The sequence below is a fragment of the Cyrtonyx montezumae genome, unplaced genomic scaffold, assembly GCF_038088225.1.
Source record: "Cyrtonyx montezumae isolate F1298 unplaced genomic scaffold, pur_monq_1.0 scaffold_21, whole genome shotgun sequence".
Taxonomy (NCBI): domain Eukaryota; kingdom Metazoa; phylum Chordata; class Aves; order Galliformes; family Odontophoridae; genus Cyrtonyx; species Cyrtonyx montezumae.
The window spans coordinates 2781059-2803613 of record NW_027071948.1 but is presented as its reverse complement, the minus strand read 5'-3'; the positions used below and the strand labels follow the sequence as shown (position 1 = coordinate 2803613).

The 22555-nt window shown below is 54.2% G+C and overlaps 1 protein-coding gene across 1 annotated transcript in view; it reads left to right on the top strand.

Moving 5' to 3' along the window:
* SAMD11 (sterile alpha motif domain containing 11) overlaps positions 1-22555 on the top strand; it is a 53231-nt gene that overhangs the window by 14485 nt on the left and 16191 nt on the right. Inside the window, exons 3-5 of the mRNA XM_065737995.1 lie at positions 3277-3455; positions 8204-8254; positions 19499-19623. Coding sequence (XP_065594067.1) covers positions 3277-3455; positions 8204-8254; positions 19499-19623 — 355 coding nt within the window. The remainder of the gene's footprint in view (positions 1-3276; positions 3456-8203; positions 8255-19498; positions 19624-22555) is intronic.

Here is a 22555-nt window from a genome sequence, read left to right as displayed (position 1 = left end):
TTACTTGGAAGAGTCAGAACCGCAGCAGTTCTGCCCAGTATGGATACTTGTTCTTTTGCAGGCTCCCTGAGAGAAAGCTTCTCTCTTTATTTTCCCTCCTCAGATCGGCTCTGAGCTGCCTCCTGCAAACTGTCATCTTTCTTCTCCCTTGATCAGAGGATTTCTCCCTTTGACCGAGGCCTCGATGACCTCGGTTTTGTTTCTGCAAATCAAGGTTTGGCAGCTGCAGAATTGGGTCCCGGTTCAGGGTCCTGGTGCAGCTTACACACACGGCAGAGGGAAATATTCCAGGAAGAAACTGGGGGCATACTTATACCTGTTAAAAACAACCATGTGAAAAGGAGCATCTCGCTCAGATTGAGAAGTGTTTGAGCAATGGATCTCTCCTCTGCAAAGCTGCAGGGTGGGATTGGCTGCTGGGGAACGATGGCTTGGTGGTTGCTTGTCTTTTTGGCTGCTGGATGGGTGTAAATATTGCTCTGCAAATGGTAGCTGAGCAAAAAAGAGAGGAGGAAATGAGCTCGGAGGGATGCATTTGCCCTTAATACATTTCACCTGTAAATGTCAGTGCTCTTCATCAAAGTGAGGAGGTGACAGTGCTGTAGGAAGGGAAGCAGTGCACGTGGGGTCTGACTTGAGTGTGCAACAGTCTATGGGCAAAGCTGGGGTAGAATCAAGCTTTTCAAATGTCTTCTTCTTGAGGAGACTGAAAACCAGGGCTGGCCTGGACCTTGGTCCTCCTCATGTGTCTGGGTTGTGAGATGGGGAACAGCAAAGATGGGGTCCCATCAGCCCATGGGGTGCCATCAGCCCATGAGATGCCATGTGCCTGTAGGGTGCTGTCAGCCTATGGGAATCCATCACCTATGGGATGCTGTGTAGGGTGCCATCAGCTCACGGGGATACCATCAGCCCCTGGGATGGCATCAGCCCATGGGATGCCATGTGCTTGTAGGATGCATTCAACCCATGGGATGTCATCTGCCCGTAGGATGATGGCCACAGGTTCCTAATGAAGACCCAGGGGAGGGGATTAGCTGTGCAGGCACCTGCCCCTTTCCTGGGTGTTTTTGCTTGTCTCAGCCACAGCTCAGCTGCCATTTCTCCGACCAGGGGTGTGTGGGCTCCGTGGCTGTGTAATTTCCCTAATCAAAGCCATTTGGCTGGGTTGCAGTTTGAAAAACGATTCCAGGCTCTCAGAGCCTCCCCCTTCCCTTTTCCATATCCTTATTATCAGTTAAAAAAAAAAAAAAAGAGAAAATGCTGTCTGGGCTTGAGGATTTCCTTCGCATATGGAATACATTTCACATTCCTCAGCTCCCAGCATTGGCAGCACAGCAGCCTCCCTCCTGCCCCCCCACAGCCCCTCCTGCTCCTTGTGTCTCCCAGACCCACGTGTACATAAGGAATGTGTGCACTGTTTGCCTTTCCACGTGTTGGGGTTGGGATGGCACCTGCTCATCTCCTCACTCAGCTCCCAGTGGGATCGGGGTGCTGGGGTGGCAGTGGGAATTCCAGCACACAGAGAGCCCTGAGCTGCCCCCAGTGAGCACTTAAAGTTGTATGAATAGCTGATATTTATGGGGGGGGGGTGTCATTAAAAAGGGTTGGAATGATGAGGTCAAGGGCAGGCCAAGCTCACAGAGCAAATGACACCTCGTGGTGAGTGTTGTGGGTTCAGAAGGTCCTGTTTGCTGTCACATGCTCACTGATTTTACGTCCTTGGTGGAGGAGGATGCTCCAGCAGCAGGATGCAGGCATTGCTGCTGGATACCTCCGAAGGGCAGCTGGTTGACCTCCAGCTAGAGGGGAACCTGAGAGGCAGAACGGGTTGGTTTCCATCTATTCCAGCTTTCTGGGACTGTAGAAACACTATGACAGAATAAAATAACCCCTCCCCCCCCCCCCCCACTTGTGTGCATATGCAGTGCAGAATGAAGGCAGCTATGCAAGGTGCACTTGGGAGCTGGGATGCAGATGGCTGCAAGGACATGGGGAGCAGCTGGGTGTGAGGTGATGCCCGGTTTGTGTGCTATATATACCAAGACCTTTGTGATATATGTGACTATATATGAGTGTTCTTAGGTCAGGGTGCATATCTGTTCAGGTTGGCCTGTTTAGGTGTAAGGTTGGGATTTCAGAAGGGTGAAGGATGAGTGTCTGAAGGAGCAGGGTGAAGTATAGGGGTGCTGCTGCTCAGGGGGCTGCACCTCCTGCTTTCTTGCCTCCCTTCTTGCTGCACTCATGCTCTCATTAGAGCTAATGAATCCCTGGGTAGTCCCTGAGACCCGGGAACTGCTCGTCGGCACCGTAATGGCCATAAAAGGATTTGCAGCATCCGATCAGTGCTGTTCTCTTCAGCCTGTGAAGTCACAGCCGAGAGCGGATGGCAATTACTTGGGAAATTTGCACGCCCTCCCCCTTTAATCGTTAGGATAAATTGCAGCTTCAGGACAACGCATGGTTCTCCAGCAGGACGAAGCCTGGGCTGAGATCTGGTGGCAGCAGAGCCCTCTCCTCCTGGCTCTTCATTCCTCCCTGCAGCTCTGCCGTTCCCCCCCACCCCCTGCTGTCCTTGGGGCAGCGCTGCAGAGATGGCCATAGGCAGAGGGGACAGGGGTGGCAATGCCCACGTATCACAGGGTGGGAGAGCACAGTTTACATCCTGCATTACACCCCCCAGCACATTCCCACCTCCCCAGGTCGGGATGAAAGGTTAGAGTTGCTCTTGCAGAGAAACCATTGTGAGTTAAAGTTGCCCTGTGTTTGCTTGACCGGTTTCACGCATGGTTCTTCATTCCTTTCCAGCTAAAAACACACACTTCTCTAAGTGTTAGGGATTGCTGGGGTCACGTCTCTGCTGTGCCATGGACAGAGGTTGCATTTCACCCATTCTGCTGTGTTAGCTGGCAGCATTTGGTAGGGAATATTCTGGAGAGAGAGGTCGGAGCCTCACTGTGCTGTCTGCCTTCCTTTGCTATTGGCATTGCTGGGATTCAGTGTAGGGATGAAGAGGTGGGGAGAGGCTGGGACTGCGTGGCTTGAATGCTAGAGCTGGAGGAGAGGGGTGCAGATGTGCCTCTGCTGAAATGTCTTCTGCAAAGCGTGCAGAGCCTTGGCCATTGCTCTGTACCTGTTTGGCATCTGGAATCTAACACGTTGCTTTCCAGGGCAACCTTTGGAGAGGAGCTTCTTGGTGATTGTTGCTTAACCAAATCCTTCTTGTTCTTTTTCTCTCCCACCGTTTCCCATCCCATTGATTCCACGTGGTGCCAGAACCGGGGTCGCCTGGCGGAGAAGAGGACGATCCCTCTGCCCCCAACCAGGATCCCCAAGAAGGAGCTGACCTCCATTTTCTCACACAGTGACGACAGCGAAGAGAGTGACAAGGGCAATGGTCAGCACCCCGAAGTGAAGCAGGAGGAGGATCTCCATATCAATATCATGAAAAGAAGGTATTTCCTGCATCTTGCTGGCATTGCAAGAGCAAAGGCACAGAGATCTGGGCAGTGGGTGACCAGCTTCGTGGGCTGCCCAATGCAGTCACCTTCCAGGGCTTGAAATTCGAACGTGTTGTCCCTTTAGAGTTCAGAAGGAGCAGTGGGGTTCTCTCTTGTGCGTGCTTGCTGCTGTCTGGGGCGAGTAGGGCTCTGCACTGTGGGCCTTGTGTTTGCACTGAGGGCATCTGTTGTTTGCAGATGGATTTTTATTGCATCCTCTGTCCAGCATTCTGTGTCTTTGTGCCTGGGGAGCCGATGAATTGCATGACCAAGAAGCCATATGGAAAATGCACAGGGATGAATGGGTCTTGAGTTGTGCCTTTTGCTCTCATCTACCCAGAAATTCTGATGTAATAGAAATTGGGTTATTTGACATTGGTGAGCAAAGCTTTGGATGACGGTAGCAGCAGTGCTGGGTGTTACATGGGCTTGATTACAAGTGTCAAAGGGCATCTCCTGGTCCCAGGAGTGTCTTGGTAGCACAGGAGGAGTGATAAGGGAGTTGCAGGAGGCAGTCAGACTGCTCCAGCACTGAGATGTTGGGGCTGCGTGTTGCTCAGTGCCACATACATTCGTCCTGGAGCTCATGCAGGCTTACAGGGGGAGGAGGAGGGAGGGCTGAGTTACATTCTGGTGTCTGTCACTTGGGCTCTCATGTAAGGTCTTAGTGCTGATAAGATTCAGCTGCAAAATTTGGAGTTCCCTCATCCCTCTGCAGAAATAGAAGACCTGTAGCTGCAGGGAAATAAATACCTAAAGGCGCAGTGTCTCAGCCTCCCATGCATATCATTGCAACTCATCTTGATTGTCATCTTTCTCTGATGCATAAAATCACTCAGATCCTAAGACAAGCCCTATAAAAACAGAGGAGTGGAAACCGAAAGCATGTAATTGCTTTTCTTATGTTTTATGTGCTTCTCACTCTGGAGGAGATGAGCTGTTGCCCCCATTGGCTTCCAGCAGATGCCAGTATGTTCAGCTGGGAAGCAGGGAGACCAAACAGACAGCACTTCTCATAAAGCCCACCTGTAATTAAAGCCTGTGTGATCACTGACTGCAGTGCTCGGCGTTCTTGCTGGGAAATAAGAGATGTTTGAGGATGTGTCTGCATGGGGAGAGAGGGAGAAGAGTGAGCCCTCCTCCTCAGGTTTGGGACAGTGCCCTTCTCCACCACATCCCCAGTAATTGCTGAATCAGCCCCATCCTGAAGGAGCAGAGAGCCTCTGTGCCTGTAGTTGATGCATTTCATTGCACGCCAGCTTATTTCCCAGCAAGTCCTTGCAAAACTGTGTCACTTTGCTGCCTTGCACATGTGTGATAAAGCCGAGGGAACTGAGTCTTGCACCGTAAGGAGCTTGGCTCATCTGCTTAGAAATCCAGGTGACCCAGGCTTAAAGGTGAGTGTTTCTCATCTTGTAGTGAGACCCTCTGAGTCCTCCTTAGCCTGCTTTGCAGGGTGTGCTAAGTAGCCGTGGTGTTATGCCGCCTGTCTGGAAAACAGAGGGCTTAAAATCTTGTCTCGTATAACCAGAGGCATCTGCTGAGCTTGATACCGTAGCTTGATACCCAGACTGTAAGCACTCAGGGAAGAAGCTCTGAGGATTATTGGGCCAGTGCTGCAGAGGAATATCCTTTTTCTTCCCGAAAATCTCGCTCTCTTGCAGCCTCACCTGCATGCAGTGGAGTGGCCAGCGTGCTCCTCCTTGTGCTTCAGGGCCTGCTCAGCTGACATGGGGTATTCACAGCACTGCTGTCCTCTCGATGTTTTCCGAGGTGCTGTGCTGGGACACGTGTCTGTCACAGCCTCCTCTGGCTGTTTGCTCTTAATTGGCAAGCCAAGGGCAGTCCCTTCTTCCTTCCTCTGCAGCTCATCATTTGCTTTTCCTCTCCTTTCCCTTTCCTCCCCCCCTCCTCTCTTTCTCTCTGAACCACGCACTGCTTAATAGCAGCCACCATATTCAATTAAAGATCCATCAGGGAAACAAAGGCTGGGCTTGGTCCGGAGTGCCAGGAAGCATGTCATGGTCCTAATGAGGCCATGTATTTGTGGAGGGAGAGAAGGAATATGGCTCCTTATTCTCAGGGATGCTGTGGGATAAAAAAGTAAGAAATGGGGAGAAGTCTCTTCTTGCCTGAGCAGCTGGGAGGCCAGAAGGAAGGTGAAGTGTGAGGTGGGGAGTGAACAAAATCCTGACCCATGAGTGCTCCTGGTAGCTGCCTGTAGCTCCTTGCAGCTGGCCTTGCACAGCCGTGGGATCACTGGGGATGGAAAAGACCTCTCAGATCATCAAGTTCAACCCCAACTCATCCCCACTGTGCCCATTAAACAGCATCACTTCCACAGTGGAGAGCAGCCAAGCCCAGCTCTCAGTCTTGCTGGAAACTTGAGGCTGCTGTTGCATGCAGAGAGCCCCAGGTTGAGCAGGGTCAGCCCCGCTGGCCTTGTTCCCTTCTCCTCAACTGTGCCATAAAACACAGCGATGCAGATAGACTCCGTCCAGGGCACTGGAGCAAAGGGGAGGAGGAAGGGATGGCTGTGGGAGGAGGTGGGATGTGGCTGGCCATGGGCAGGGGCTCAGCAGCAGGACAGAGTGCCTGGCTCACTTCCTTGGCCACTGCTGAAAAAGCTTTCAGGGGCCTCTGGGGTACAAGGGAACGATGGGGAAGGGGAAAAAAAAAACAACATTAAAACTATCCCAGCTGTGCTCCCTTATTTTGCCAGCTCTGTCGCTTTCTTTCCTGGGCTGGATCCTCATTCCAGCGTGTTCTCCCGGGGAATGCCTCGAGTAACCTCAGCCCTTCCCATTACATCACTGCTTTGGGGTTTGTTTTGTGTGAGTGACTTCACCCTCTGCTCAGACCCAGCCCTGACACCTCCCGACCCACACATCACACCACGTCACAAGCCCTGGGTGGGCTCGGAGCTGCAGGCAGTGCTGGCCGTGCTCTGGGATCAGTATTAATCCCCCCCCCCCTTCTTTTCTGTTATATTTCTCCCACTCACTGTTCTCCATAGCACCCAAGGACGGGCTTGTGCAGCTGATAGCTGGCAGATTATTCGTAATTTGATTTCAATTGGATGAATAACCCGTTAACACAAAACGTGCATTAGCCTTGGAAATCTAATTGGTGATAACGGCGTGGAGACGTGCAGGGAGTGCTTGGTTCTGCTCCCTATCCCTCCTCCCCACTCCACCCCCCCAAAAAAGAAAAAGATAATTAGGATTTAATTTCATTCTCACCTATTCATTTGTCTAAATATGGGTGTTTAATTATCCATCTCAGCTGATTGCTGCCCCTGTGTGGGTCTGAGGCTTTCCCTCTCCTGCTCACATCTCTCCTGAGCAGTGTCCCTGCCCTTTCAAGTTCAGCAGTGCCAAAGCTCGTTGCAGGTGCTTGTTCCTCCATTTATTTATTTATTCATTTTGGAGGGCATCAAACAGTGTTTCGTAGACAGAAAAGGAGGGGCACAACCCCCCAGCTCTGATTCTGTGGGGTTTGGTGCTTGTCATCCAGGCAGAATCAGCTCCCACTGACAGCAGTGGTGTGAGCAGGGCTGGTGCTTCTGGGCCAGAAGAGCCACGAGGGCTTTGGCTTGAGTTTGCTTTGTGCTTTGGGTTCTGTTCCTGTTTGCAGATAAGAAGCTGGGGAGTTTTCTGAAGGGTGGGTTTTCTGAACCGATGTATCTGAATTGGAAAGGCCTGGGTGCATGTGGAACTAACAAATCCAGTTCTGAGCGCAGCTTGATCAGTGCAACTTAATATCTATACTGCACCCTAAAAGAAGTACTCACCCCTGAAAGAATGGCTCAGAGGGCAGCAGGACTCCTTTCTGAGCCACTCTGTGGGGCGAGCACAAAGACAGGCTCGTGCTGCTCGACTTGCAGCCTTGGGTGCACAATCATTTCCGTGCCAAGCTCCTTTCTCAGCTGATTCCTGAGCAGTGCTCAAGTCCCATTGACTTCAGTGCTCATGCTGAAGTGCTTGCTGGTGCAATTCAGAGCATATTCAAATCAGGCAGGCTTGTGTGAGGCTCCTTCCGCACGCTGCTGCTTTTCCTATGGGGCTGCTCATCAATCACCCTGACAGGGAGGGACAGCGGGGGTCACGGCCCTGCTGGGGGTGGCAGGGGAGCAGTGCTCCTGCTAGCACACCGAGACAGCAGAGCACAGGTCAGGCGTCTGCCTGAGCCCCCAGGGCTGGTGTGGATGCTGCTTGGTTGGAAAGAGGAGAAAAAGGTGGGGGGGGGGAAGCCAACACAACCCATGGCTGCCCTGCCTTGATTGAGGATGTTATTCATCTAGAATCTGCCGTTCCTGCTTGTCAGCAGGCAGAGTGACAGAGTATGGGAAATTAATTTCTGAGGTGGGAAATTGCTAATAATTTATTTACAGCCAGGGCGGGCGTGGAGGAGGGAGCGCAGTGCTGAAATATTTGGGTTTTCTTCTTAAAATGTCAATGCTTAGCCCTTCCTGCATTAGTTGAGACAACACCTTGCAGCCCTTGGGCTTGGTGGGAAGCCTGCTGCACCAGTGGGGCTCCTTCCCACTGTAGGTCTCACTGCTAGCACGGTGGGACCCATGGGATGCGTGGGGTTGGCTGTGGCTGGTGCACAGGGGCAGAGCTGGGGAGAGGGTGGGTCTTAATGGCAGAGGATGCCACGTTCAGCATGTGCCATTGACCTCTCTGTTTGTTTGTTGACAGGATACACACCCACTGGGATTTAAACATCTCCTTCCGAGAGACCTCTTGCAGGTACCACTTTGGGGCACCCTCTTTGTATGGTAGGCTAAGTGTTTATGGTATGTTACTGACATATAGATGCTGTTAGATGTGAATGGAAGTCTCTGATTGTTGGTTTTATGGTTTGTTTTTTTTTTTCCTTCCTTCTTTCTCTTTCTCCCCTTCCCAAAATACCCTTCTTCTATTCTTTGGTTTTGGGAAAAGGAATGGGGAATGGTCTCTTTTGAAAGAGACAGTTGATTGGCCTTGGTTGACCAACAGTTGACTTAAGCCAGCAGTGAGCCCTGCTGGCCAGTGGTATCCTGGTTGACCAACCGTTGACCAATGGTAGACCATGAGCCAGCAGCAAGCCCTGGTGGCCAGGAAGGCTGGTGGCACCCTGGGGTGCACTGCCCAGAGCATGACCAGCTCTGTCCATCAAAAACAACCCATTGCTGTGTTCACTCTAGCCCCTTTTTAGATGAACATGAGATTGGGGTGGCCCAGATGTCTGTGTTTCCTTAGGGCATGAGAGTCTGTGTCTCGTTTGTCAAAGTGGTGCTTTGCACAAAGGGCTTGAAGCAGTACTGCCCCAGAGGTGGGTGGTGACTGTGAGGGGCAAGAAGCACCGAGGACTTTTCTTTGGCTAAAAGTAGTTTCTGATGCTTTGTGTAAACTTCCTGTTCAGTTACAGATTAAAAACCAGTAGGAAAATATTAGTACAACTGCTGCTGGTGGAAGTGCTCACTGCCCACCAACCACCTCGCATTGTATAAGCCAGACACAGTGTTTACTCTTAAAGACACCATTTGACAGCTTCAGAAGGATATCCCTCTCACTATTGTGGCTGATGTAGGCATCAGAGACAGGAGGAGAGAGGACCAGAGATGACTCCTAGCTCCATCACGTGCCCTTTAAATGCAGCACTGAGTTGTGCCTCTGTTCTGCTCCCATCAGAGCTGGGCACCAGGGTGAGGTAGGCAGCAAGGAGCTGAAGGACCACTGAGCTCTGCCACTTCAACACAGTGACACGTCCCCATGTGAGCACAGTGTGGGCTGTTCTGCTGGCAGCAGTGGTGTGTGAAGGTCGTACCCATGTGCCCGGAGAGGCAGAAGCATCTCTGCTTAATGGAGTGCTGGGTGGGAATTAAGTCTTGGTTCCCCCATGGGGCTCAGTTGAGGAAGCAGGGAAGGAATGGTGGGAAATGTGAACTGAATCACGCTCCTCTGGGGCAGAGGGATTCACTGGTATTTAGGTAAGCAGTGACTTTGGCCCTGAAGCATAAAACTCTCTAATTCCTAAAATTTACAACGCTCAGCATATAAAACACCAGCCCCAATCGGGAGGCGTCTCGGAGCCCGTCTGGGAGGCACATCTCACCCAGAGCTCCTGTAAAAAACAGCTGAAGGGCTTCTTTTGTGCACCGGTCCTCAGAGTAAAATCCCTATTTTGTGGCCGTAAGCTTTTGGGGCTCTGAAATAGAAAAGAATGGATTCCTTCCAGGCGGACCCTTTCATGATAAATTTCAGCCTAGAGCAAAGTTTTATGGCTGAGTTATAAACTCCTAAAAGGCAGAGGTTTGTAATGGAAGTGCTGACACGGGCCCTAATTAATGGCCAGCTGAGCAACGATGCAGTTCAACACAGCCACAGCTCAGGGTGCAAACACCTCTGGAAACGAGAATCCCCATCTTCAAAAAACAGGTATTTCTGGAGCTAGAATGCACGGTGTATGATAGTGTTGTGGTTTTTATGGCAGCAAACACAATTCTCGGGCTCCTGCTGCCTTCCTTCAGCTCTCTCCTGCCCAGAGCATGGCAGAAGGGTCTTGGTGTTGTGAACTCAGCAGCTGGGCAGGTCCTCTCCAACCCACATCAGGACGTGGGAGCGATGCCCTGCACCTGTAGTGTCTGAGAGCTGCCATCCTAATTTACCTGTCACAAGGTTGGCTTTGATCTTCCTTTCCCAGCTGCTGGAGGATGCCTGGATTCGTTGGCTTTAGCCACCGTGGAATTGCTGTCAGTATTGCCATGGATAAAGACATGTAATTGGGTACAAGGCGTTGTGCCTGCGGAGAACCCAGAGCTCGAGGTAGGGGAATTGTCCTGAGAGGGGAGATCAGGATCTGTCCTCGTGCTGCCTGCTGCTTTTCTCCCGTCCCTGTCAAGCTTTGAAGTTGACACCAGCTTTCAGCCTTTGTTGGCAGCTCCCTTCCTTTAGAATGGCCTTTTTAGGGTAGAATTTGCTTACACAAAATCTCTCACTCCTCAAGCAGTCAGCTGAAGCGTGTTCTAGGTGAGCAGGCCAGGTTGTGGGATGGTGAGCACGGGGTTGCAGCCCGTTCCCTGCACTCTGCTCTCCCACTGGTGGCAGCGAGGTGTCCCTGCTGAGGCTGAGGCATGTGGCAGAAATGAGTTGGGGAATAGAAAGGAGTTGCAGAGGGGAAAAGGGTTTCCCATCCATTTGTTGCCACTCGGTATCTTGAGGGAGCTGCAGAAGGGGGAGTGGGGAATAGGAGTAAGAGTGGGAGTAAGAGTGGTGCAGCTGTGCTCCTATTGGGAAGTGGTGTTGGAGGAATGGGATGTAGGCTGCCTGCTGATGTGTTTTAATCCACGTCGTGGCAGAGCACACAGAGAGCTCTCACCTTTGTGAGTGGTGGAGCTCTGAACCAGGATGCACTTCCTGAAGGTGGTAAAGTACAAGGAAGCTCCCAGTGCTGGCGGGGACAGCTGTTCCAGGCAGGTGAGCACAGTGTGTTGGTCAAACAGTGCCTGTTTGATCTGGGACAATAGCTGCCCGAGTGAAGGGATGTATTCTTTTGTTCCCACTGAAAGATGAGAAGTAAAGTAAATCCACACCGAATCCGCGTAGCTGATGGACATCAGCGAGGGCTTTCTGTGTCAGAAAGAAGAGCAGAGCATTGGAAAGGTTCAGCCAAGGTGCTCACTTTGCTGCAGCAGGTTTCCTGACCACCCTCTTCACACCCAGCTTGGACACGGGGAGGTTTCAGGTTCAGGTCGGTCTCACCCTTCGTACGTAGGATCTGAGCGGTTCCTGCAGCTCTTCAGCTCTTATTGCTTTGTCTGAACTTGTTCCTTATCAGCCATTTGAGCTCGCTTGTCGTGGTGCTTCAGTATTTCAGCTTAACGAGCAGAACTGGGGCACGTCAGCACCACGTTCCTTTTATTGGCTGAGCAAAACATCTCTGTTTGTCCGTGACTCAGTAACGTCGGCACGCAGCATCCAGTCCAAGGCTTCAGGACGGCCCCATTGATTGTGGTGCAAATCACAGAGACTGCCAGGAGGGAAACTGGGACCTCTGGGCCTCGTGGTGCTGCAGGCAGAGGAGCGTTGAGCCCTTCGCTGGGCTCGCATGCAGGCAGCAGCTGCTTGGATGAAGGGTGAGGCTGAGTGTGACTTGGGTCTGGCAAGAAGCTGAGCTTTGGAAGGGAGAAGCGTGGAGATCCAGCGTGGGAGGCTGATGTGGAGTGAGCAGGGATGATGGGGTGGGTGCTCGTGGTAAAGAGGGGACTGAACAGAGGGTGTAAATGCAGCTGACTCGAAAGGAGCGCAAGAGCCTGTCCCCTAGGAGCATTCTGCCTGCTCTGCTGTGAAGCTCCCTTCCTTAGCAGCCAACGTGAGGGATTGATTGCATTGAGAGCAGAGATGTTTGGGTGCCTGTAGTGCTTGTGGCAGGGCCATGGAGATGGGCTGCTGGGGAAAGGGCTCTGGGCCCACTCTGCCCACCTTGCTGCACTCCACTGGGAGTCAGGGGGCTTTCAAGGGATGGAGCACGGTGTATTTGGGTGCACACCTTTGCTGAAGGCAATTAGCACACAGGCACAAGAGAGATTGTGCTTTGTGCTTCGTCACAGTGCTTCATCTCGTCCTCATCTCCAGTCCAGCTTCAGTGGTGGTGTAGTCCCATCTTCTTTTTATTTATGGGCTCGCAGAGAGCTGAACGACGAAGCAGGATTACAATAAAAACATCTTTAAACTTATTTCCAGCTCATTTTGGAGTTGCCAGCTCTACTGATCATTTTTATGAACTGTCATGAACATTAATGAAATTTTATGAGCATTTTGCTCAGGACACTGCGAGATGATTTTTTTTTTCCCCCAAGATAATTCTGGAGGGAGAATTAGGCCTGAGAGGGCTGGCATGGCATCTGCAGGTGTGTCAGCTCTGTGAGTGTAAACTCACTCCCTTCCCTCTTGCCTCTGTTCCTTTGCCTTTCTTCCCAGCATCACAGAACCATAAGAGGGTTTAAGTTGGAAAGGGCTGTTAAAGGCCATCTGTTCTGAGTCCCTGCTCTGAATGGGGACATCCGTGGCCAAAGGGGACATCTTGCCCCTGTCTGATGGGTGACATCTCGGGCAGGTCAGGGCTGATGTCTGAGGAGGACAGAGAGTGGTTGGTGATGAAAACTGGAAACAAGAAAAACGTACTCAAGGAATCCATGCAAAAAGAGGGAGCTGTGCTCTGAGCTTTGCTTGCTGGAAATCCCACCCCTGTCTTGTGCCTAGGGTGCAAGATCTCATGGGGTACAGTGTGGCCCCATGTCTGTGGGTGCAGCCACTCCCTCAGACCTCCTGTTAGCTGCAGCAGCACTGAGCTGAGTGCATAGCTAGCACTGTGCCCACCTGGTTCTGCATGGTGCTGCTGTGGGATGGTGAGCTCTGGAGCCAGCTCTGGGGCTTGGTTGCCCATGAGGGGCTTGGAGGTGTATGATAGACATGAGGAGGGGGAGCCAGAAGGTGCAACCCCATCCTTCCCAGCCCAGTTGATGTCGTGATGGGGATGGGAGAGGTGTGGAGGTGTGCAGCCAGCTTCTTTGCCCGGGGCTGATGTGCCCGTGTGATGGCACGGTGCTGCGGGCTGGCAGCGGGTCATGCTGCCTATTGTTTCACAGCTACAACCCCCCCACCCTGCCCCCACCCGCTCCTTTTCAAGTCACCTGATCGTGGCCTCCAAATCCTTGACCCAAATCCTCCTGTGCTCAGCTTTAGGTCTTATCCTGCTCTGCCTGCCGGGGCAGGAGGCGTCGATCAGCGGGATGCTGCCGTGCGTCCTGCACTGCACCAGCTGATGAGCAGGGAGGGGGCAGAGCTTTCCCTGAGCTCCCCCCCCAGCTCCTGCTGACTCAGGAGCCCCAGGCTTTCCCCTGGTGCTGGCACTGACCTTGCCTGGCACCGCGAGGCGGGCGGCACCGAGGAGAAAGTGTCCATGCAGGGCTGCTCATCCTGCATTGGCTCTGCGAGGCTGGGAGGAGGTGGGGGGGGGGGGCCATACAGCCCCCCCCAGTCTACCCCCACTGCCCTGGGCTGGGTGCCCCCAGCACATCATGCTGCCCAGGGCCCCATCCAACCTGAGCTTGGGCACTTCCAGGGCTGGGAAAGGCCCTTTTTTGGGCTGTGAACTGGGAAGCTGGCACGCTGATAAGGAGCAGCGGAGGATCCGTTGTCCCTTAGGAACACGCTTTGCTGGATGTGTAGGGTTTGGAGGTGGAGGGGCTGTGCTCCACCTGCTCACAGGAGATGTGTCGCGTTCAGGGGCTGCACATGGCTTTGGAAATGGCTCATTAGTTTTGCTTTGGGTTTAGGAAAACCTTAAGTACTGAAAAGCAAGCGCTCGGGGCGGTTATTTCCCACCGGTCCCGGCGCCGTGGAGCTGTGCTGTTACATAAGGTTGTTTCTCACCGCTCTAATGATGCAACAGTATTTATAGACCAATCTGGGTTTTCCTTTTAATGGCTCCCATAAAAAGCTCATTATGCCCTCCCTGCTCAGCGCTGATTTACATGCGTGCCCCATCCCCGCACTGCGCTCCGACACTGCTCCGCTCCCGTTGCGGGGGCACAGCAAGGAGGGGAGAGCAACAAAACCACCTCCAGCTCCAGCAGACTCTGTTTGCTTCCTCGGAGCAATCACTGGTGCTCCCAGGAGGGGCTCGGTGCTACAGGGGGATGGCACAGCCCAGCACAGAGCCAGGGGACTGCTGAGACACAGCCCTGAGCCCAAAGGATTTGGGGCAGGGGAACCCTGGGTGCTGCTCGCAGCTCTCCCTGCCCTAACCCCCCCTGTGTCCCTCCTTTTGCATATTGGTTTCTTTATTCTTTATTGCAGGGAGGGGCAGAGGGCTGGGACAGTTTTATGGCAGCGGTATCGATCGGTAAAATTTAATATAATCCCTGCAGTTACCGAGTGATCGTTAAGGGGATGGAGAGCTGGTGAAACATATTTAAAAAGAAATATTTTTCAGTTTTATTTCCTCCCGTGCTTCTTCTCGGAGCCGCCTCTCCCTTCCAAACCCAGCATCACTCTCCTGCTCCCTGTCCCTTTGGAGGCACCCATCCATTTCTGGCCAGGTTCTGCCCACCTGCCCCGCAGCTGATTCAGAATTAGCAGGATGCCAATGTGAGAGCACAGCTCCCTGCACACAGCAGCTCAGGCCACGGCTCTGCTGCTGCAGTGCCAGCTTGCCTCTCGCTGTCTGATGCCCGTGCCCACGTGGGGAGGTTTCTGTTGCAGTGGGGAGGGCCGTGCTGCACCAGGAGGCAGCCACTGTTGGAAGCAGTGGAAACGTTGGCCAAATGCTGCCCTTCCCCTGCCCTCCCCCTCTGTGCAGCGCATCGCCAGACCCTGCGGGCGCCTGGCTGCCTCCGCCGGCTGCGGGGGCTGTGACACTGATTTATATTTTGGTTAATTGTCTCCATCCATTAGTCTCCCCATCCTTCTCCTTGTTAAAGATGCAGCCGCCGCTAATCTCTGTAAATGAAACACATTTAGCAGGCGTCGCTCCCGGCCCGAATCCGGCTCGGAAGCAGCCGAGCATCCCCGGGGTGCTGCAAGCTCCCCCCAGTCCTTGCCTGCTCCCCTGCATCACTGCTGGGCGAAGGATTCTGTTGCAGATGTTGCTCAGAACATCCAACCACCGAACCCTGATGATGCCACTGGCAGAGGCTGGTGGCACGTCTGCTCACCGCAGCCGCCTCCTGACTCGCTGCTACACCCATGGGGGTGGCTGCACCTAGCAAATCCGATGGGCCCGTCCTTCCCTGCAGCAGCCCTGCTCTGACAGCCTGCTGAGTTCCTGGAAGCACTGCAGCTATCGGGTGACCGCTGGTGCCCCATTACTCTGCCATTACAGAGCCTCATCAGAGCCACCCGCGCTTGGGGGAGGCAGAGGGGCCGGGCAGTGCCATTAAGCAAAGCACAGCAGCCAGAGCCATGGCAGGGAGCATTAGCGGCGGTTTCTTTTCCTCCAGAGGTAATTTTTGCAGCCATTAGTTGGTGTCTCGCGGCTGCATTTCCCTGTGTCAGAGCACTGGGCTTCTCAGGGAGAGCCTCCAACACTGCTTCCGTGCACTCGCAGAGGGGTGTGGGGTGGGGAATCTGTTGCTTCCACGTTTTGGCTTCGTTAGGGTTTGAAAGCTGTCCTGAGGACCCAGCCCACCCTCCTCCTGGGCAGACAGGCAGAGCCCGGCAGCAGGACGGGGATCCTGTGGGGTGGCAGCTTGCAGCAGTGTGGGGTGTTGTCTGCAGTGGTGGAGCAGTGGGTTCACTGAGATGCTGACAGTGCCAGCTCTGCTCACACCTCAGGGGTTGGTTGGTTCAGCACTGAGCTCTGTGCCGCGTGCAGCAGTGGTTGGCTGGAGTTGGCCTCGGAGGAGTCCCCAGCACTGTCCCCCCCACACTCTTCAGCAGGAGGGGCATCCTGGTGAGCAGGACGAGGGATTCAGATAGGGAACAGCACATCAGCTCTAATGGGAAGCGACGAAAGGAGTTCATCTGGGCTGGGCTCAGTGCTCAGATGCAGCGCTGGGTGAAGCTCAGTGTTGTGGGCAGTGGCAAAGCACAGTGCAGGAATACCTGCAAACACCCCGCGGGCAGAGCTTCCATCATCCTGAGTGCCGGAATCAAGGGGTTATGGGGCTGTCAGCATCACTGAGCCACATCCCAATGAGCCCAGAGCCGTAGGGTTACAGCAGTGCTCAGTTCCCCACCCAGGAGTGGCTTAGGGAGCTGAAGTGCAGTCCTGCTCGGGGCGTGCACCTCTGCTGCTCACAGACACCTGTGCCACCACGGCCCTAAACCATTAATTACCCAAACCCACTATTGCCATGGCAACGTGCAGCCCCACAGAAGGCTGCTTGTCTCCTCCTTGACCTTTCGGGAGATCCGTATCTTGCTCAAGCCCCCTTCTCTAATCCGGTTTTTAAAATATAATATTATGCTACTGGAAGGGATCAGACCTTTAATCTGATTGTGCGTGCATGTGTGTTTGTGCATGTTGGGGGGGGAACTGCATCGGCAGCAGCTGGAGGCGAGACAGAGGAGAGCGGAGCCCTCTGCCCTGCTGGGCTGCAAGTGAGCACCTGGGGGGGGGATTACAGCCTTGTGCACACAGATGGGGAAGTGGCCCACGTGGCCCTTTGCAATCCCCTCAGTGGGGCTCCTGCCGTGGGGGTGTGACACGTGGGGGTGGATGTGGGGGTCTTGGTGGCTTTTTCCCAGCTGAGTGAGTGTGTGATTGTGTGATTTCCAGTCTTAAGATTGGAAAACAGCGCCGAGATCATCCCACCCCCCCACCCCATGCCCACCGACCGTGTCCCTCAAGGATGAGGGTTGGGTGGTTCTGAGTCAGGCAGTGTAAACCCAGAGTAAAGCCTGCATAAAATGGCATTTTCCCAAAGAAACCCTTGGAAAGCAGCAGGGCAGGGAGGTGAGCACAATCAGGACCCACATGGCTGGAGGGGGGGGGGAGCTGCCCCAGGGCCAGCAGTGTCCAGCTGGGTGATGGTGGGACAAGGAGTGGGGCAGTCCTACCCAGGTGCTGCTCGTTTTGCATCAGTGCTGGTGCTTGGGGCAGCGTGCAGTTGGCTTTTGGGAGAGGTGAGTGCTGGAGGGAATATTTTTAGGAGCTGCTTTGTGGTGAGAAATGCTATTTTCGGGGGGATTTTATGGCAAATGGAGCTGGTGGTAGTGGGGATGGGTTGGTGTAGGGCAGGACTGAGCTGGGAAAGTGCTTGGCCAGCTGCAGGGGGATCTGGGGGGGCACCCAGAGAGCTGAGGTTCAGCTCCAAGCCGAACTCCATCACGGTTTTGATTTTTAAAGCTGTTGGGATGGATGCAGTCAGTTGGGCGTTGCTCATGAGAGGTTCAAGAGGATTGCTGGTGAAAATGCTGCAAGTTGTCATGAGCACACAGGGGTCGGGTGGGGGTGGGCAGAGCGGCTGCAGAAGTGAAGTGGGGGGGTGAGGGGCTGTGCCAGAGCAAGCCCCAGCTCCCAGCACTGAGCAGTGCTTCAGAGCTGCCTGGGGACAGCGCGATGTGCTAAAAGCCATCTGAGCCTGTGTGCTCTGTGTCCCTTTCCCCTCAATGTCACCTCGGTGTTGGCTTTGTCTCCTGCAGAGGCATTGAGGAAAGGTGCATTTTTGGGGCCGGGTGGGCTGTGGCCCTCAGCCCTGCTTGGGCACTTCAGTGCACCCACTCACTGGTGCCAGGGTGGTGATAAATGCAGCGGAACAGCTCCTAAAAACCTAGATGGCTTTTGGGGGATAACAGCTCAAAGTCTGGTGCAGCTTTCTTGCCCTACAGAAGGCAGCAGAGTTTCAGCGTGGGCAGAACCCGTTTCCTTCCATAGCTCTGTCAGTGTGTTTACCCACGAGAGGTGCTCTGGGCTCGTTGGGATGCAGGATGCTCTGCCATTGCAAAGATGTCACGATCCCATTTTTCTCTCCCCACTCCCCCGTGCTCCTCTCCTCCGCCCTTTTCCCGAGCGTTGTGCTGATGGCAGCGTTTATCCGCATTTGTCCTCTGCCCCTGACATCCAGTTATCGATCGGCGTGATTAAAAAGAACTGATAATCACTTCACATTAATCCCATAAATGACTTAAGACGCCAAAACATTTGCATAATGCATCTTAAAGGTGGCAGCTACAAGAGGATAAGACCCAAAAGTGCTTGGCGCAGGAGAAACGTTGGCTTCCCACTCACCTGTGGGTGAGTCTTAAGCCGTGAGCCTTCTGCTTGCGTAAGGAGGAATCCGTGTGGGTTTAGCAGAGGAGGATGCACCGGGTGCTCAGCAGCTTTGGGATTTGAGCATCCCCGGGGATGCCGGGGGGAGCATGGGGTGGAGAGCCGCTCCTGTCTGCCGCACCCTGTGCAAATCTGGAGCCAGACGCCCGCGGAAAGTACCTCTGCCTATAAAGACTTTCTGCCCGAAACTTATCTGATTAGCCGGCAGCTAGACGACAGATTAGCCCCCGCTTCTGCACCGGGGGCCGCCCGCAGCAGATCTGGGCTGGGGAGGGAGCCGTGGGGGGGATCAGGAGGGGATATTTAAGGGCAGACGGGAGCCGGGTGAGTGCAGACCATGCACCCCGCTTGCGGCCCCGCTGCTCCCAGGTGAGGCCATCTCCTGCAGCCGGGAGCTGTGGCCATGTGCTGTGTGTGGCAGCACCGGGCGGGCGCGCTCGGCACGTGAGTAGGGCCGGGAGGACCGGGCAGCTGCACTCCCACATCAGCATCTTCGTGCAGGGAGGAGGGCGAGGAGCAGCCCCGCTGAGCACCTGCTGCCAGGCAGGTGGGGGCTGAGCATCGGGGAGGAAAGGGAGGCTCCCAGCTTTGCCATTCGCCTGTTGTGTAGGGAGGGGTGTTTTGCAAGAGCTTGGCGAGCTTTGCCAGCCGCACTGCTGCGGTCTTTCTGAGTTGGTGTGCTCCTTCTCCATTGGGGGGGAAGCCAGAAGCGGTCAGATTCAGCCTGCTGCTCGGCGAGGAGTGGAGCAGGTAGTGCTGTGAGGGATGCTGCTGTCCCAGAGCTCTGTAGGTGAAGCCATGCCGTGTGCTCTGAGTGCTCTGAGCAGAAGAGCAGTTTCCAAGCAAACAGCCCTGCGTTCCAGCCGTCGCTGGGATGGAAAATCTTACATCTTGAGGATGGAGGGGATGGCAGCTGATAGAAAACTATCAGCTCTCTCCGTTCAAGTTTCCTATTAGCGCTGGGACGGAGCTGCCAGTTCCCTGAGCACGCTCAGTTTTTCCATCCACGCGGCCCACGCACCTTGTGTCTGGCACAGCTGGCGGCCGCTCAGCCCTTTACGGGAAGCACTCTGCTCTCCCAAACCGGGGAGGGGTGATCTGGGAAGGGGTCTGAGTGAGAGCCCCCCCCCCCCGTCCAGGCTGGGGGCAAAGCCGAGCCGCGTCCGCACGCGGAAATCAATTCCGTGGTGGCAAATAGGATTTCCGTAACGTGGTGCTTTTCTGCTCTGTTGCAGCCGTGATAACGACCTCTCCACTATCATCTCCAACCTGCATCAGAGCCGCCAGCTCGTTATGCCAGAGACCCAGAGCCGCTGTGAATTCAAGAGGAACAGCGTGGACGTTGGTTTGGGAGCTGCAGGTAAGGGGGCCGGGCCCGGTCCTGCTCCTTCACCCCCTCCCCCGCTTTGTGCACGTTCTGTTTTCCCGTGGCTCTTCGTGTTGTTTTGGAGATGAGTGCGAGGCCTCGTGGTGTTCTGGCTGGAGGGGGACGTGAAGTGGTGCGGTCTCTTTGAGATCTCAGCCCTGCTTTATCCTCACGTCCAGCGGTCCGTGTTAAACTACTGCAAAGGAGCTCGTGCCTCCAAAGGAGTGCCATGTCCCCGGGGTTAGAGCCAAGCGAAGCAGAAAGGCCTTGCAGAGAGCGTGGCTTGCTTTGTAATTTCATTAATCAGAGGCTCCCTGTGCTGCCTCCAAGCCTGCCAGCTCTGCTGTGTGTTTGCACGGCGTTGCACTGCTGCCTGGCTCCTCCTTTTTGGGGAAGCTCGCCTGGTTTCAGCAGAGGTGACACGGGGAGGGCACGCAGCCAGGGTGCAGGGCAGGGCTGTTGTAAGGGGGGGGCATCAGCCGAGGCTTTGCTAACACATTGCTGCTCCCCTCGTTGCTTGCAAAGTCTGCCATGTGCTTTTGAGAGCAAATAGAAGTGGAAGGAAAAGCGAGAGTAGGGCGAGAGATGGTGGCCTTAAGTTCCCCCAGGGGAGGGTCAGGTTGGGAACGTTTCTTCCCTGAAAGAGAGGTGATGTGTTGGGCACAAACTGCCCAGGAGAGGGGGTGGTCCTGGTTGAGGTGGTGCTCAGCGTGGAGTTGGGGCACTGAGGGACGTGGGCACAGTGGGGTGGGTTGGGGCTGGGGACTGAGGTCTTTTCCAGCCGGAAGGACTCTGTGTTTTTTCCATTCTCTGTCAGCAGCAGTCCCAGATCAGAGCTGCATCTCTCAGTGCACGGCCATATAGATATGAAATCCCATAGGTGTGTGGGGTCGTGGTGCTTCCCTGTAACTCCTTCTGTTAACAGTGCCACTGAGCATGGGTCTGAGCAGTCCCTGCAGCCAGGGAGCACCGTTAGAGGCACCTGGTTCTCCTCCTGCATGAGGATCCATCCCAGCTGGGGCTGCACAGAGGATTGTGCTGTCCGCAGAGCAGCCCCAGCAGCTCCCCCTCCTTGCTGGCACAGCTGAATCTCCTTTTCCCCTTCATTACACAGCTCCCAAGAGGCAAACTGTCCGGAGAGATAAGTTGTTCCTTGTGACCCACCTCGTGTCTGGCTGTCTCGGCTGACCTCGTGTGTTAAAACGGTCTTTAATATTGTTTGCTTCCCGGGGAGACGGCTGGCCCTTATCAGAGCTGCATCCTTAACATGCCACAAATGCAAAGCGCACTACTTGTTGAGCAGCAGCAGAGGCGAGAGGAGGAGGTCCTCGTGTGTGAGCTGCTGGAATTCTTGCGCACGGTTCTCCCGTTGCAGGGAGAAATGCAGAAGTGAGGAATCGAGGGAGGTGGTGTGAGATGGGACTGGTGCTCGTGGTGCATGGGGGGCATGCTGCTGGGCAGGGCGAGGAGCCCAGTGCTGCTGCGCGTGGTTCTTGGGCTGCAGAGGGCTGAATGCAGTGCAGACGGAGGAGGTTCGTTTATTGCAGGGCCTGTGGGGCCAAGAAGAGGATCGAAGTCAGCAGGGTTGGTTGGTTTATGATGAATTCTGTGAGAGCTGCTTGATTTATGGTTAAGAGCATGATTAGAGGCAGCGCTGGAGTTCTGAACAGCGTGGACTGGGGAAGGAGAATTATTACTGGGTCTTGCGTGCTCTCTGTGATGCAGAAGGGGACTGAAACTGCTGGGAACGAACAGCACACATCAGTTCTGGGCTCTGCTGGGGTCTGCAGGGTAGGGCTCGAGCAGAAGTCTGGATGAGCGAATGTGAGAGCTGCAGGGCTTGGAAAGTGCATTCGTTATCACAGATGGGAAGGTGTTTGTGTGCTGCTCACAGGGGACAGGGCGGTGGTTGTGCTACCAGCACACACCTTGTGCTGCTCTGAGTGTGTTGTGGAGGTGTGTGAGACAGCTGGGGAGTGGAGAGGCAGGTCAGCCCAGGGTAGGGCAGGCAGAGCTCTGCTTTCTGCCTTGTCCTCCCTGACTTCTTTGCTAGACCTCTGTGCAGATCAGGGATGCAGTGCAGAGCAAGGGCACTCACCTCTCTGCTCTGTTGCTCCCCGTTGATCAGAATGATACCCAGCTCCTCTTTGCAAGTCAGGGTTGTGTCTGCATTGGGCTTCCCTCCAGCTGCTATTAATAAAAACCCCAAAAAACAACTATATATATGTATATGTATATATATCATTTAAAATTAGAGCTTTCCAGCAGAGGTGCTGGTCCTGGCACAGGAACATGGGGTGAGCTGCAGTGATGCCCACAGCCCCCAGGCTCACCTGGGATTTGGGGATGCTCTCCCCAATATTGTCCCTGTGGGTTTTCTTCTCCATCCTTCCATTCTGGTGTTGCTCTGCAGCAGGAAATGGGGAAGAGTGCTTTTCTTGATGCTTATTAAATGGCAGTTGCAGTGGGGCTTTCATCTGCTGGGGAGGGGAGAGTGCTGGGGGAGAGGAAGGGTTGGGCCCAGGGATGTTGTGGCTAATGGTTAGAGACAGCATCCCAGTGAGTGGCTGCGTGTGATAATGAGCTGGGATGCAGTCGTGTTTTCATTTAACAAAACAAAACAACAACAGCCAAGCTGCCTTTATTGAATTGCTGCCTTAAATTGAGCAGAAAATCGTCACCAAATGGGCAGCTGGGAGCTGGATGCCCAGGCACCTTGGCTTGCAGGAGGGCTGGCTGCTCACCTAGGCAGTGGGAGGGGCTCTGCTCTGCACTGCCACTTGTTCTTGGGTCCAGAGGGTTGTCCTTTCTTTGTGCTGTCTTCGTGTTCCTGTTTATTTCCTCGGAGGCCCAGCAGGAGGCAGCCAGCATCCTTTGGAGGTGAAGGTGTTGGGAGATGAAGCAAAAACAGGCAATGGCCCAAGCA